Raw genomic sequence first — 17,151 nt, 5'->3', positions numbered from 1 at the left:
CTCTCTGGGCAACCTGTTCCCAGTGCACAGTCACTCACACAGTAAAGAAATTCTTCCTTCTGCTCAGGTGGAACTTCCTGTGCATCAGTTTCTGCTCACTGCCCCTTGTCCTGTTGCTGGGCACCACTGAACTGAGCCTGGACCCATCCTCTTGGCACCCTCCCTTCAGATACTCATAGACATTGATGAGGTCCCCTCAGTCATCTCTTCTCAAGGCTGAACAGGCCAAGCTCCCTCAGCCTTTCCTCATAAGAGAGGTGCTCCAGTCCCTTAATCAGCTTTGTAGCCCTCCTTTGGATCTGCTCCAAGGGCTCCATGTCTCTCTTTTGCTGAGGAGCCCAGAACTGGGCACAGCTCTCCAGATGAGGCCTCACCAGGGCTGAGCAGAGGGGCAGGATCACCTCCCTCAATCTGCTGGCAATGCTCTTTCTAATGCACCCAGGGTGCAATTGGCCTTCTTGGCCACCAGGACACACTGCTGGCTCATGGACATGCTCAAGGACCTCCAGGTCCTTCTCTGCAGAGCTGCTTCCCAGCAGGTCAGTCCCCAGCCTGTACTGATGCCTGGGATTGTTAGCATTTCAGCTAACCTGCAAACTTACAGTGCCATGTGGCACACACGTGTTGCACATTCCCCTGCACCACAGCAGGGGGCTTACTGCAATATGTTGTTTCCTTCCCAAGTTTTTTTTGTTTGTTTGTTTTGGGGTTTTGTTTGTTCGTTTGTTTTTGGTGGTGTTTTTGGTTTGGGGTTTTTTTCTCACTGAGCACTTCTTTTAAAGTAGAATCATGGGCATTTGTAATTGAAAGTGATAAACTGAAAATAGGCAGTAACACTCTTAAATTCCTCAAAAAAAAAAAAAGACAACTAGGGATACCCCTTTCTCTGTTTCCAAACAAAAATAGAGTGTTTTCCCAAAAAGGAAGGCTAAAACCTTGTTTAATCTCTGTAGCTGGATCCTGGGATGTCTAGATGACACAAGTCGACATCAAAGAGGAACAGGGAGTCTTTCTTCTCTTTCTGGCATTGCTGTGATTGCTATTTAGAAAACTGTCTCAAATTTCTCATCTGTGTTTCAATAAAAAACCATTAAGAATTGAAATCAGCTTAAGAGAAGACAAGGATATAAAGAAGTGACTTGATTGTCATTTACATATGCAGGTGTGAGTAACAAAAAGAGAAACCTGAGAGAACTCCATTGAATAAATTATATAGAATTTTTAGTGTCTGAAATTTGAAATTAAGCAAACTTTAATTTAAAAAAAAATTTCCCTGAAGCAGTCAGGGTGACAATAGACGTGTTTTCCCTCCCCTCAGCCTATCACTCAGTATTCTTTACTCAAGTCTAAATTATGTATCTTTCTAAAACACCATTCCATACTTCAAAGATGGATTTTTTTTTGTGCTGTATCAGGAGATGATAGATGGAAATTCTGTGTCTGCACTGTGCACAGGCAATGCAGCCCCTAGTCCAGTTTGGCTGTGAATAACCTTATAGGTAAGGAAATGGAATTTGAAACAGGAAAAGAACAAAAGACTAACTGCTCTGCTCATGCTGCTATCTCAGTTTGTCCACTGGTAGTTTAAATTTATTTCCTGCTGAAAACAGGGAGTGACCAGTAGTTGTGTCTGGCTTTGGGTTGTTTGTGGGCTGGCAAAGCCCAGCTCTGGTGCAGAGTTTTGAAGGGGGCAGTGGGGTTGGTAGTGGAGGTGTTGGATGATTGTTTCCTCAGGAAGGAAGTGAGAAGACAGGAGTGGCTGAAAGACAGATGGGTTCCTAGAACAGCATTACTACAGCTTCCTTGGCAGCTGCTTCCGGAGGTCATGTTGCTGTCAAGTATTTATCTGAGGGAACATTCTAGTATCTAAGTCCATAAAGTTGGTTATTCTTTAAAATCCAGCCCATCTCCACTTCTGCTTTTCCTAGAGGATTTCTTTAAGGATGTTTATGTTGTACTATAGAAAAGAGAGCCTTCCTTCAGAAGTGGAAGAAATGCCCTGTACCACAATGCTAATGTAATTATCTACCAAGAAGAAAGCTTAGCCATAAAATATTGTGGGTATGGCAGCTGCTTCAGTTATCTGCTAATGTGCACACTTGTTCTGTGTTAAACAGCACAGTGAATGCAGTTCTGTGATTGCTGCAGAATAGGCTTTTAGCCCTTCATCTTTCTTCATGGAGAAAAACACTTGATTTTTAAGGTGTCTGTCTATATACTCAGTTGTTTGGGTTTTTTTTAAATGTGTCTGTCAGAGACTGTTATCCAAAGAAGTTTAGTGTAATGTCTGAGTATGCTTAAGGCTTTGTTTCCATGCAGGTAACTAAGGCAGCTATAAAACTGGAGAGGTATGTTCATTCCTGTGAGCTACTGAGCTGAGTCACCTTGACTTTTCTTGTGTTTTCTGCCATTGCTCTGTGCTGTCTGTCTCTTTTAAACCCCTCTTCAAGAGCATAACACTTCTCATTTCAGCTTTGGCTGTCCTGAACTTCCCTTGATCTGATCAGGCTTACTTTTGCTACTCACTGCTTCAGCATGGCTTCTGTCTCTGAGTAGATTTCAAGATGTATTTCTTACAGTTGGAGGTCATTATTTTTGATGGCACACTTCACCTAGGTCTTTCTGGGTACCTAAATTAGTTTTACCATCTGAACATTGTATTTGTTTTGGCTTTTGTCCTTCAGCAGTAGAGTGGACCTATTTGTCCATCAGGGGCATGCATTAATATGAGGAAGGAGTCTGCCAGAAACAAATTAGTTGGCCAGGAGAGCAAATAAAGATTTTTAGCCAGGACAGAGAGATACCTCAGTGCCTCATCTTAGCTTTACTGTCTTTACAATAGCTTTGAATTCTCTGGAAAAGAGCAAATATGTCACTTCTCCTATTTAATTCATTATTCTTTTGGTAAAGATACTGACATTCCGCTTCCAAGCTGAGGATTTTTCTGTTGTGGTGGAATTTTTTCTCATTCAACTATTATTAGATCTTTAAAAACATACTAGGCTTCTCTTCCCATCCTCCAGGCCCCACCAGTAGTGATCTGTTCCTGTAGTGAGCTTGAATCTGCCCTTAGTGGAATTCTCTTAGAACATTCAGCAATAGTTCCCTCTGTTGTCAGTTCCCAACACAGCCCTTTTGTCTTGTTTTTACTCCTAGGACGGTAGGAGTGAGCAAGTACCTAATAGTCTACATAAGGGTGAATCAGCTGCCTTTTAGGAGTTTATCCTTAAATTTAATCTCAGTTTATCCTTAAATTTAATCTCTCTTGTTTGAATCACCCATGGGCTGAGCTCTGCTCTCCTGATCAGTCTTTGGAAAATGTGCTATGGCTGATGTACCTTGGGGAGCAAGGAGTTGCAATGTTTAATTTGAAGGCTGATCAATTTCTTAGTTGTGGGGTGTGGCAATTCTTTTTGTGTACATTTGAGAAGGCTTGAATACTTGGATATTAGATGTGCTGTATCAAATTATATTGACTAAATATCAGCTTGTTGCAAGGGCTCTTCACCTTTCTTCACTAAGGAAATACCAGGGGATTATCAATTTCAGTTATGGAAAACTAAAGCTGTAAGAACGTGGCTTGATGCAAAATACTTGAGGTTTAATTAGGGTTTATTCAGCCAGGGCTAGGCCACACAAATGGTTTCTTGTATGAAGATTGTCAGTGGCTGAAATGTACAGAACTGCTCACTGGGGCTGAGATGACCTTTTTAATAATTGCTGTGTCTTTAGTTGGTCCTCCATGATGCTCCAAGACCTTGAGGATGGCAGGCCTGATTCCTGAGCCCTTCTCCATGTTTTCTGATTGTTGACTGCCACTTAGGAGTGTCCACAGTATGTGTGCATGTAGGAAAACATTTCAAGAAAGTTGAAGAGGGTCCTGTAAGTGCTCCTTGAAAGTTGTGATCTATAGGTTCCTAAGCCATCTATTACTCTCTTCCCCAGTGCTTCAGAAGAAATGGGGATCCTTTGGCTGAAAGGAACAGAGGGGAGAATAGTATATTCCACCCCTTTTATAGCCTATAGGTGATACACCTAGGGGTAAGAGCTTACCCCACAGCTTTCTTGGACACTTTAGAAGTAAATTGTTCTGATTTGAAGAGTGCTTCCACCTAGGTACATGGAGATAAGACATCTGGGAGCACAATTTAAGTAATACATTTCCCTTTGCTGTACAGCATCTGTGTATATCAGCATTTGTCTGTGAATGTGATGATTGCTCTTGACAGTCATTCTTTAGTAGTGTCAATATTATTGCCCTCCTCTTTTTTTGCAGCAGATTTTAAGGTTTCTTTACCATTTACTCATGTACCAGATTTCATATGAACTACTACAGAAAAGAGGAAAACTTTACTCAGTCTTTTGGTGATCATGCCACTTCTGGACTTTCATTTGCTAGTGATCAGCAAAACATATATTGCAGAAGTATTGGCGCATTAATATTATGCAGACTAGTCTTTTCTAGGTGCTCCAAGTTATGTTAGAATCAAGCATGCTTTTCCATGTGGTTGGGCCCCAGCCCTGTGTGTTTTCATTTAGCCAGGAATGAGCTCTGGCTAATGCCACATGTGGTCATTTCTCTTTGAAATAGGAAGATAGCTTACACCAGTCTGCTCTCTTCCTATCTTTGTAATTTGCTCGAAGTAGCACTGGGTATCAGCTATCCAAGAGTGTTGCTCCCTCAGGGAATAATGTTCTTGCATCAGTTTCATTCTCAAAAAAAAAATAAAAAATTCCCAAGCTATCACTATAGAAGCTTTCCACATAATCTGTCTCTCTCTCTCAATTCCTAGAGACCTACTGATGCTTGTGAGTCTTGTGAATGGTGATTTTTCTCCCCAGCTTGGGGGCTTGGTCTTAATTTCCACATCCTGTAAGGAGTTGTGAACCTAAATATATAAAGGTGTTATGTAATAACATAATTTTTGAGTCTTTATGATTTGATACTGTCTATGAAATCTGACTGTCAGATGACTTTATTTAAGGAAAAACTGAAGGGAGACTTCTTATTCCTAAGTAGAATATCAAAGTTAAAATGAGATGAAAGAATATTTAGTGGAAAAAATTGGGATGTGGAGTAGCTGTATCTTTTTTGTGTAAGACACTTATGCAACATTTTTGCAGATAATAATTTAATTTTTAGTGGGAGTTTTATTAAATTTCCTGTATTGGCAAATGTTCTAAGATACATGTAAATGTTGTAGTCTAATAGTAATTAATTTATATAAGGCACTTTTTCTTTTATATGCTTCTTCATGGTAAAAATAATGAACTAGCATCAGTAGGATTTGAGACTTCTTTTTACAAAACTCAGTTTCTCCCTCTGCTGAACAAAACAAGCCTTCTCAGCTTTGTTTGCTTTCCTTCCTCTTCTCTTTCTTCCTCCTACACTTCGGGTGTGTGGGTTTCGATATGTGTGCAGTTTTTCTTTCTGCCGGCAAGTCTCTGCACTAAGTGTCTGGAGTAGACTACACTTAACTAGTCAATGCTTTTTCAAAGTGTACTGTTAAAATCAAGGAGCTGAGCAGGATGCTAAGCTATTAAGCCAAGATGAACTTGCCAAATGCAGCACTTAGCATGTCTGCTCTGCACTCCTTCGCTGAGGTTTCCACCTCCACAACAGCATTGGCAGAAGGGGGTGTGTGAGTGCCTTCACCACAAGCTTATGCTGAGAGAGTAGGTCTGCAGGGAGATACCAGACTGTTCCCTGGCAGATGTCTGTTTTCTTCCCCCATCTTCACTGTGAATGAGTTAAGCTCTGACAGGGAAGCTCATCAGGTTAGGCTTTAACTCCCTAACTGCCACACCAGTAGTGATGGTGTGGATGGGCAATTTATTATTTGCTTTTAGTAAAGCCACTAATCTAAGTTTGATAAAATAAGTATTTACAAAAACCTAATTCTTGACTTCTGAGTTCTGGTTTTAAATGTGCTAATTAGCCCATGGCTTTAGGTAATTAATAGTTCACAAGTACCATACTTATTAAGGTGTCAGTGTAAAATAATTACCATGGCTGAGATTGCTTCCTAATACTGTTGCAACAAATAATTTAGTTACCCTGAGGAGAAGCACTCTTATTAGTATGTATTGGTGTCACATTGCTGGAAAGCTGAGCAGTTCTTCCCAGTGCTTGCTGCATGCAAGAGTTGTGTAGCTGGAAATGCAAGATTTGGCAGCTGCTTCTAAATCCAAGTGAAGTGCTGAATGCAAACTCAGCCTACCAACAGGAGGTGAAAGACTTCAAGAGGAAAGTATCTGGTTGTTGGTCATTTCTTCAGCAATTCTTCTTTACTTTTGTCTTCATACAATGTAGGCAAGCATTGCCAATGATCCTTGGTCCAGCTGGAACGTTGGGAAGTCTGGGAACTGGGATAATGGAAATGCTGTTGACAGCTGGGCAGCGAAACCTGAAAGTGCACCTGGCCAGAGGAGCAGTGCTTCAAATAACTGGGAGGCAGCAGCAGCATTTGGTCATCCACAGGCATATCAAGGACCAGGTGTGCTAATAATGCTCTTTTTTTCCCTTAATAAATTAGGGTAGGTGGACAGTAGAGGTAAGAATTATTTAATTTTTCATAACTATAGACCATGGTTTATTTAAAAAAACAAAACCAAACCAGTTTCCTAATAGCACATTGCCATGTGGGTAAGCTGGACACTAAATTAGTAGGGGTTTAAAAAAATTAAATAATTAAAAAAAATTGGTTCCACAGTAACAAACACCTCAAACTTTTATGGAAATCTGACAAACCAAAGTCTTGTACGTACATGATCTATTCTCAGGCATGTTGTTCAGCTTGCATAACGAACTTTTAAACTCCCTTGAATTTGTGCTCTCAGGCCTTTGAAGGAATAGTCTCTTAAATCTTTAATTTTAAGAAGTGACTAGCTTTTCAGAAGGCTTCTCTACCTTTTGTAGTAACAGTCTAAATTAAGGGAAGAACCCATAACTGAGGAATGCTAACTTGGAGTCTATGAATATGGAACACAATTGAGTTCATCTTAACACACCATCATCTCTTCTTTATTTTTTTTCTTTATTTTCTTCTTCCTCAGTGGATTTTTAGTGCACTGCTTTGCAGGTTGTATTTGATGGAGATAGTGCTAATTGAGGAGGAATAGTAAAATAGAAGGCTGAAAGACATTTTCATATATTTACCTCGTTGATTATATGTATGTGAGTGCTGAAGTACATGCTTCTGCTTTTGAAGAGAAACTATGTAACTTTCTCCTTTCCCTGTCCCCTGATCCCTCCTGTACTTCAGCAGCTGCTGATGACGATGATTGGGATGATGACTGGGATGACCCAAAATCAACTTCACCATCTTACCTTGGTTACAAGGAGACTGAGGCATCAGAGGCTGGGGGGGTCCAGCGTGGAAATTCTCGTGCAGCTGCTATGAAGTTACCACTTAACAAGTAATGGAAAATACAGGGGAAATGTGTATATATTGAAGAGAATTGGAATTTGTCAAGATGTGTAAATTCAACATCCTTGAAATAAGCAATGTAAATTACAGTTTTGGGGCAGAAGAGAAGGTGGATTTGTAGTTCACCATATTCCTTAAGCAAGCAGTGGACACAGATCCCTGAAAGCTTGAAAGTACATGACAAAGCTCTGTAATTTTTGAAGGGGTCATACAGGCAGATGACACTTTCACAATGCCTGAGCTTCAAGTCTTTGAAATTTAACTGTGTTTGACAGTTTGTTCTTAATGAAAGTCGAAGGTGGTGGATGACTTGTTCATACAGTAGAAGCTGATCAGAGATCCTGCCCCAGTGTTCTTGAGCAATCTTAGTTCCTGGTGGGGAAAAGTTCTGTTCTATTGTGTTTGTGCATCTTCCATGTTGATTCTTGAGCCACAGAAAGTTTGATTTTATAGATAAAAATTCTACAGTAGCATCAAGCTTTTTCAGGGTTATACTAGCATTGTCTCATGTTGTAGCTTAATATTTGTTTGTTCTAAAGCTGCTGTTACTCTGAGAGCTAGTGTGTGGTAATCTCTGAATAGATGAAAGCAGGATGGAAAAAGATTGTAGAATAATGGTTCCTTGGGTATCTAACTAAAATCAACAGTCTCTGCATGACTAGTTAATTTTGTTCATCAGTGGGTTTTTATGTCCAGTGTTGCATGAGTACCTGTACATCATTGTTTACTTGTTGTAAACTCAGAAAAATACCTTTTATAAGAGATTTTTTTGTCCATGGAGTAAGTCCTGCTTTACTGCTCATATTTCTGCAAGCAGTTTGGCAGTACTGCAAGGGCTAATTATCTTCCTAATTAGAAAGAGGACCACCATTTACTTTTTATAAGACATTTTGTAAGACTTTTAGAATATTATAGTGATTGTTTGGCTTCCTTTTAATTGGTGGATAAATTATTTAAGATAACTCATTTTTAGAAGCTCTTGGTCGATCTTTTGTTATGATTCTTTCAGATGATTGAATTCTTGTAATTTGAAATCTCAGGTGCATGAGCATCTGTCTGTGTGTGGTGTTTCCTGAGAGGGTGAGGCTGCAGAGGAGTGATAGATGATTCTTTGTGACGTCCTGTTATGTTTGGTATGATGGTCAGCAGAGCAGGAATAACAACTTTGCTCTGCAAGAAGGGGCCTATTACACACACAGACACACAGGACACACACAAAATTGTTACAGTAATTCACGTAAACTTTTTTCTATACTTGAGAAATATTTAGGGTTTTTTTCCTGTAATGGCAGGTAGTTCTGCATATGTCAAAGAAAGGAGAATTAACTAATCACCTCATTTTATTGCTAGGTTTCCTGGATTTGCAAAACCTGGAATGGAACAGTATCTATTGGCAAAGCAGCTAGCAAAACCCAAAGAAAAAATTCCCATAATTGTAAGCTGGGGTTGTGTATAATTTTTCTGTGTGGGTGGTACAGGTTCTTTTGGTTTTCTTTTTCTTGGTTGGCTGGGTTTTGTTGGTTGGTTGGGTTTTATAATCCTCCTCACCTTTCCCTGTTTTCTTTACTGAACTTTTATCCTCAAGGTTGCTATATATGTTTGGGTCAGAAGAAACTGATAATGAACACATAATTGGAAATAGAACTGCCATAATAAAAATCATAAGTGTGATGATGATTATTCTTTTCAGTACTTTTTTCCTCATGCTTTATCTGCATACTTGTGATGAATATCTGCCTTTTTGGGATTGGGATGCAGAGCAAATGCGTTACATTGTCTATTCATTATCTAGATAGTTACATGTAAGAGCTACATTTGTAGAGGTTTACAATGCTCAGTCCTGATGGTCAGGTCACTTTCTGATCTGAAAACCAAACTCTTCTGTCTATATGCTGTTCTAGCAAAATGTGGTTGAAATAGTCCTAGAATTCGCCATTCCTTTGTTATTTGTGAAAAACTGTAAAATACACAAGATAAAGTCAGCTGCAGTCTTTTGTCCCTGATTGCAAGAAGCCTCTCTGTTTCCAGACTCTCAGCCTCTCACTGAAATCAATGGAAGCTCTCAAGTGAAGAGAGAAGATATTTATCTCCTTGTTTTTAGCTTGTGCAACATGATGTATTAAAAGATAATATTTGCAATTTCTTACAGATTGGTGATTATGGCCCAATGTGGGTGTATCCTACCTCTACATTTGACTGTGTGGTGGCAGATCCCAAGAAAGGTTCTAAAATGTATGGTCTCAAGAGCTACATTGAGTATCAGCTGACCTGCACTGTAAGTGTATCTGAAACAGGATCTTTTGTCTCACAAATATGTGTCATATAGAAATAGAAATTGTGTGACTTGGTAAGGGCATTTTAAGAGTAAGTGGTAGTTGTCATATTTTTTTACCCCAAGGATTTGCTTTCTTCTAGAATTTCAAGTTCTTCTGTATTAAGGCTCTAATTCATAAATTTTATTTACATTCCATGTGGTTACCATTCTGGTCATGCTTGTTTCATGTGACTGTGTGTAGCTGCCTGTCCAAGTTCAGAGTTGTGTTTCTCTTCCAGAACACTAATCGGTCTGTCAACCACAGATACAAGCACTTTGACTGGCTGTATGAGCGGCTCCTGGTTAAATTTGGATTAGCCATTCCAATCCCTTCTCTTCCAGACAAGCAAGTAACAGGTAATTATTCCCAGTTCTGAATTCATGGAATGGGAAATAAGGAAATCAGATTTTTATAAGGTTCAGTTATTTCTTACTGGTTTTTTTTCCCATTATTTTTAAATATGGTATCAAAGAAACCCCTACCTTTCTCCACTCAAACCTTATGATGAGTTGTTATGACTGATTGATAATAACAGATCAATACTAGGAGAATCACTTTTGCATTTGATTCTACATATTTTATGTTGTAGGAGCTTTGACACAGTTCCCAGCGGAAAGGGAGCATCCTCTGACTGGTTGGGATGGGGATTTTTTGCTTCCAAGTGAAATGTTGCAGCTGTTTCTCCTCTTGCTTGATTTCACACTTGATTTAGAAAGCGTCTTTCATTCATATAGTGTTCTGCTCTGGTTTGATGTCAGTTCAGCTTGACCAAACTGTGAAGCTTGTGGAAATCTTTTGTTCTGAATTCAAGAAAAGTGGGCTTGGGTCCTTTAAATGCACCTGAGTTTGGTCATTGCAACAGAATGCCTATGCAACAATGCCTATGCATTTTCAGTAGTCTCTGGCTTCCTTTCTACAAGTGTGTGCTAAAGTGCATGTGAAGGAAAGAATGGACACCTGTATAGCAGGAAAATGTATTACTTTAGCCCATTTCCACTTGTATGTTTTCTGGTAAACTTATACAGCATTTAAGATAAACAGCCAAAACCAGAGATATAAGCATCGGCATGTTGCCAACCACGTGGCTGTGGGCATCACTCAAAATGCAGCAGCTCTGCTGTGTTTGAAGAAAGCTGAGCATTGATGAAGTTGCTGGGATAAATGCCGAGGAAACTGAAAAGTGAGGAAGTGACTTCTTCCCCTTAGCCTCGTGTTTAGAATTGACCAGCATTTCTATTAAACGTGTGCATGTCTGTTAACAGGAAACCAGAAGACATGATGGGGTCCCTAGATTTCATTGTAACTATATCTTAAAAGACCCAAGAGTCTGGCATCACTCCTTGGCAAAATCCATTGCTCGTGAATTTCTGTCTTCTGGAATCTGTAGGAGAGAATACCTTGCACCATGCAAAAAAAAAATTTAAAAAAAAAAGTGTGTCTCTCTTTCTGAAACATGAAGAAACTGGAAAAAGGGTGCTTATCTTTCACTATGTTTAGGAGGCTTCTTTCTGAACACTGTCTACAAAAGCATTTCTGTCAATTTTTCTTGAGAGAGCAAGACTCCCGACTGACTTTGTCAGGAGCCTGGTTTTAATGATAACCTGGTGATGATATGCTTAATGATCAGCATGTAACTTGCAGCTGCTGCTGTTCTGGTGTTCTGCACTCCTTGCAGGAATGCTGTGGAGATTTCTGTATAGATTAAAAATTAAGCAAAGGATTACCGAAGGGTATAGAATGTCTCTTCCACAGTGTTTGATTTTTTTTTTTTGCCAATTTGCAGAAAAAGATACACCAAGTTCATTTTTCATCAGTTCTGTTATTTACCTCCTAGTCTTGCTAGTTTCCATATTTGCAAAAAAACCAAAACCTAAACCACAAAAACCTCAATTTTGTAATCTGCTGCCATAGTAACTATGCAGTAGAATTATATTCAAACAGTACATGCGTTCAAGGCTTGTAATCTGCGCTGCTGTGGAAATCCGAGGAGTTGGGTGCTGGAGGAATCTCTCTTTTCTTACGAATCCCCATCCCTGTATGCTTTAGAAGTCTGATGTCATGCACTTTTTTAAAATTAGAAAGGATTATCTCAAGAAGACAGTTTCTACTTATACAAAAAGGTTCTTATGAATACGCAGTGATGATGCATTACTAGTTTAAGAAAAAATGGTTACTTATTTAGCTTGTATTAAAAATATCTTAAGTACCAAAAAAATCAGTTAGTCTTACATGTATGTATATGTTCTAACCGGTTTATGCATATGATTTTTTAATATTTTTTGATTTTTTTTTCCACAGTATACCTATATGGAAGTATGTTTAAAGGAGGCACTGCTTTTTAAATCTGTGATTTGTGTTTGAACAATTTCAGATATTTTTGAGCAATCCAATTTAAATATTTTTTGAGCTATTTAATTTCAGTGCTTTGTTAGCTTGCACATGGCAGCTTGGATTGTAGTTCTTTTTTCTTCAATGGTTTTGAACCTCATATTGACCAAGACTTTACTAAACTGTACCAGAAGAATACCTTCATTTCAAGCCTTTACCTGGCTTTTCTCTTGGGTCATCTGAATACCTAGTTTTTCTGTCCAAAAGCTTGTTAGTTTTTTGGGGTTTTTTTAAAATGTAGTTGAATTGTGGGTGGGTATCAGGTTTTTTTAATATTTTGTGGCTATCTTAAAAAGGATCAGAACTCTTGATCAGTAATCAATATTTAAAATCAATCAATTTAAGGTTCTTTTTGTTTGTTAGCATAATGGGCCATTTTTTTATGAGTTGGACTCAATGATTCCTGTGACTCCATTCCAACTCAGGATTCTGTGATTCTTTTAAGTTCAGAGTCATTAAATTGTTAATAACTCACCAGACGAATTACAGGTTGTTTCAATTTAAATTTAAAAAAGGAATTTGAAGGTGCTAGCCTGTAAATGTAGCAATTATTGTTCAATGTCTAACAGGACGCTTTGAAGAAGAATTTATCAAAATGCGCATGGAGAGGCTGCAGGCTTGGATGACGAGAATGTGTCGCCATCCTGTTGTCTCAGAAAGTGAAGTTTTCCAGCAATTTCTCAATTTCCGAGATGAGAAGGTAGGAAATGAAATAAAGTTCTCACACAGACTGAGATTGAGGAATTGCTGTCCCCCCACACTTCCCTTCAAACCAAGAGTTTGGCTCTGTGGCTGCCTCACTGTGGGCAGTAGTGATGGGCTGGAAACTGCTGGGATTCCTAACTCAGCTGATCGATCAAAACAAGGCATAAAATTGCTCCTGTGAAATGCCACACACCATTCCCATATAGCTGTGCTCTTCAAAAAGTAACTTTGTTGCCAGTCTTTCAAGGCACAGTTTGTATCCTCCAGCAGAATAGGAAGATATATAAAACTCCTTTGGCTGTTGCCCTGCTGTGTCTCTGCTGGATTTAGTAATCACTGTGATCCTCTGAGTGGTGCTGCTCTGCTAACAAAAGCTACTTTATAGCAGATCTAGGTTGTGCCTGTATTATATTTAAAAACAGCCCCCTGCCCCATCCCTATCCCTCAAAACCACAGTTTCTCACTGTAAAAAAGCACTATGTTGCAGCCTTACCTGATATAACCAGCCATTTTTTATTCACACACACATACACACACTTTATTATGCTTTTTTAAAAAGAGATTTTAATATCTTCAGTAAATGATAAATAAAGTAAGTAAACCTTCAGTAAATAATAGTTTCTTCATGATTGAGCTCCAGCTCTGTTACTAATTAGGAAATAAACAGAAACACCCTGCTGCTTTCTCTTCAAAATAATCATACTTCTAAATACACATAGAATTTGCTGAAAAAGTAAATTATCCAGTCTGGTCTTAAAAATTTGCAAGGTTCAAGTCCCCTGTGACTGAGGTCACAGATGACCAGTTTTGAGTCAGAGGTTGAACTACCAACATACTTCTAACCAGAATTATTCTGTGATCCTGTAAGTAGAGGCTTAATAACATAGTAAATACTAGTCCTGGTGAAATGCTAGTTGGATGGTTAGTGGGGAGTTGTATAATTCTGCCAGCTAGTCAGCACTTCTTAGTTTCTTATTTATAGATGTATAAACAGAACAGATGTTGCAATACATAGGGAATTTTTAACCACTAAGAACTTAGTATGATAATTGCATAATAGTTTCCTGATCTTCTTGAGCAGCTTCTGATATGAGACTTAACCTATGTGTGGAGACAGCTGAATGTCATTGTTCTTACACTGTATCTCAGTAATAAACAAGAAGGGTCTGTTGACCCTAGAATTTAGATAACAAAGTGCACAAAGGAGGAGGGGGAGAACTTTGGGAAACTGTAAAAAGCCTTGGCTCCTCTGAAGATTTCACTTCTTAATGAAAGGTTTTAATTCAGGGGTGGTCTGTTGATTAACAGCTCTCCTAAACATTTAATTCACTCCTTAAGCACGTGCCTTTAAAAAAGGATGAGTGTTGGTCAAACTTTGTGTCTCTTTTCTATTTTTTTTTCTTTCTTTTTAAGGAGTGGAAGACTGGAAAGAGGAAGGCAGAAAAAGATGAAACTGTAGGAGTCATGATCTTTTCTACAATGGAACCAGAAGCTCCTGACTTGGACATGGTAGAAATGTAAGGTGATTTTTTTTTTTTTTTTGTATGGGCATATGCATCTGGGTATACAACAGATGCTGAGATAATCCAAAACTCAGATACTAAGTGTGCATGTATATTCATGGACTTGAGGAGGTATTCATCAAGGCAGAGCTGAAAATTTGTTTAAATAATGAGATTTTCATATCAACCCCTCCAATACTTGGTGAACTCTCTGTGATGTCTTTTTGCCTTCAGTGGCTGAATGCTAATCCTAAAACAATTTATGTAAAATTAGTTGATGGGATAGAGTTCTGTGAGATCCTATGGAGTTATGTTTTATTTTGCTGTGGAAGTGTGGCTTGAACTTTAATCTTTCAACAGTTCCAAAACATGCTAAACTTAACCAAGTAGCTTAGGATAATTGTAGATGGACCAATAAGCAGAACAATGTTTCTGTAAAATAGTTGTATGTAATGTACACACAGTATGATTTGAATATCTGTAACCCATGGAAAGCTATTAAAAATGAAAAGTGATTTAAGTTATCAAATTTCATTCTGGAACTGTAAATGGATATATGTCTTTTATATATGTGTATATTACATATACATGCACTTCTTAATGTATATTCTGTAGGTGATAAACCTTTGGGTTTCACAGAGTTAAAGACTGGATTTACTATGCAGCCTTTATTTCACTCCTTTAGACTTAATAATTTTTCTCTTAGAAGATGTAGCATGTATGACATGCTTTTCTTACTGTTCTGGAACACAGAAACCTGGATAATGTTTTGTGTGTGTGGATAAACTGGACAGAAGTCTTTTTAGTAGCAAAGCAGTGTATCTGCACCCAATACAGGCTTTATGCAGGGAATGCAGTGCATATTGAGTGGATACAGTGGCTGTGTGGTAGCAGTTCTGTACCAGCAGAAAAACGTGCACATTTTTAGGTCACTTACACTTCATCCATGGGGATTTCAACCTTGACTACTTTGCTTTAGTGATGTGGTTTCTGTATATGCCAGTGGTGTAAAAGCTGAAGGGGTGAATGAGAGGGAGGATTTTGTACCCAGGGTGCAGGAGAGGGAATGTGCTACATACACATCCCTGGCAGAGAGTGCCCAGCATGTGGTCAGCTAAACAGTTTGTGCCCAAGCAGGGAGGGCACACCAGCCTGAGGAGAATGCTCACCAGGGGCTGGCAGCCTGGAGTAGTGCTGGGGGACCTGTTTCCAAGCAGTTACAGAGGTGGCTGTAACATCTCAGATGTCCACATGTTCTAGTGCATGGGAATGCTTTTAAAAGTGTGTGAATCTTGAAAGCCATTACTCCACTTACAAAGTGGGCAAACCAGCTTGTTCAATAACTGTTAGTTTCTTCAGTGTGAAGATGTTCTTTACTGAATAATTTTGCTACTATATTAAGAGTCCTGCACAGGTTCATGAGCATTTTCAGTGATCTTGAGACCACAAAGTATGAAGTTTAGAAAATTAAAGGATGTTTTGTCCCTGAGGTAAGGGGAGTAAGGCAAGAGCCTCTTAGAAAGCCCTGGTGCTGGTTTTGTGCACATAACTGTGTGTGTATGGTTTCCAGCTGAGGAAGGAAGTGCTGGTGGGGAAGTGGGAACCTCTAGGTTCTTGGGCCACATCTGGAGCTGCTGCCCTGGCTCTGGGGAGTCACTCATTGTCCCCTTGCTGTTACAGCTGTCTCATGCAGGCTTTGGCTGAGAGCATTTGAAAGATCAGATGCAGTTTAAATAAATTATAAAATACACATTTAGTTTTCTTTTGTAGAGTTCACAAATCACTGCTGTGTATGCAGTGCTGTGATAATGGAAAACTCTGATAGCTGCATGCAAACATGCTTAAAGAGGAGGACAAAGGCACATACTAATTCAGAATTCTGGGTTTTTGCTCCCTATAATGCAACTCAGCACAATGATATTGACAATATAATATGAAAGTATGCCTATATATTTCCCTAGGAGAATTGCTATATTACTTTCCATTCACCTATGTTAGACTTCCATCAAAATATCTGATACAGTTATTTTCTTTTTATTTTTTCATTGTTGTATGAATTTCACTACTTCTATTACATTGTAATAAGAGTGCTAGTCCAGTGCCATGTGTCTACAAGTCTAACAGAGGAGGAAAGATGGAACAAATAATGTCCATATTTAAAGAGGAGAATTCTGAATTCAGTGAAATGGCAGAAATTTCAAGGAATTGGTTTATGTCTCTGATATTTTTTGAGACAGAGTTGACATTGCTTAACATTTCAGTATTGTGTTTAAAGTTAGTATTATGCATATATTAAACAGTTTTTTGGTTTTGCTTTTTCAAAATGCCACAGAGAACAGAAGTGTGATGCAGTGGGTAGGTTCACCAAAGCCATGGATGATGGAGTTAAAGAGCTGCTGACAGTGGGACAAGAGCACTGGAAGAGGTGTACAGGGCGTAAGTGTCCTTCTGAACTCAGCACTCATTTCTGTGGTGCTTTTCTCTCTTCTTTTTTTAATGTGTATAATTCAAGACACATCTTTAAAGAAACGCCTAAATTAACATGGGAGTTGTATGGCATTCTGGCTATTTTCAGTCTAAGAGTATAAATTGGGTAAGTTTTTTGTTAGTATGTTTGATGTGGGGCTTTTTGTTGGGTTGTGTGGGGTTTTTTTCTTTATCTCAGAAATATCTGTTCCCTGCCCATAGGTTTAAAAATACTTAAAGGTAAATAATTCTAGTAATGCAGCTAAGCCCTTGTTGGACCTGTTCTCATATATTGGTCATTTATTTGAATTTTGGTGACATGGGCAAAATAGACTTGTTTATTTG

At 38.7% G+C, this 17,151-nt stretch overlaps 1 protein-coding gene across 3 annotated transcripts in view; it reads left to right on the top strand.

The window, feature by feature from the left end:
• SNX9 (sorting nexin 9) overlaps nt 1-17,151 on the top strand; it is a 61,507-nt gene that overhangs the window by 29,272 nt on the left and 15,084 nt on the right. For 2 of the 3 annotated variants that reach the window (XM_066546925.1, XM_066546927.1), the window contains exons 5-12: nt 6,314-6,497; nt 7,266-7,419; nt 8,781-8,865; nt 9,580-9,705; nt 9,984-10,101; nt 12,703-12,833; nt 14,252-14,355; nt 16,673-16,776. In XM_066546925.1, coding sequence (XP_066403022.1) covers nt 6,314-6,497; nt 7,266-7,419; nt 8,781-8,865; nt 9,580-9,705; nt 9,984-10,101; nt 12,703-12,833; nt 14,252-14,355; nt 16,673-16,776 — 1,006 coding nt within the window. The remainder of the gene's footprint in view (nt 1-6,313; nt 6,498-7,265; nt 7,420-8,780; nt 8,866-9,579; nt 9,706-9,983; nt 10,102-12,702; nt 12,834-14,251; nt 14,356-16,672; nt 16,777-17,151) is intronic. The other variant, XM_066546926.1, reaches the window with a different exon arrangement.

This window comes from Molothrus aeneus, chromosome 3 (assembly GCF_037042795.1).
Source record: "Molothrus aeneus isolate 106 chromosome 3, BPBGC_Maene_1.0, whole genome shotgun sequence".
Taxonomy (NCBI): Eukaryota; Metazoa; Chordata; class Aves; order Passeriformes; family Icteridae; genus Molothrus; species Molothrus aeneus.
Note: the sequence above shows the minus strand (reverse complement) of the source record. Positions and strands in the feature narration are given on the sequence as shown.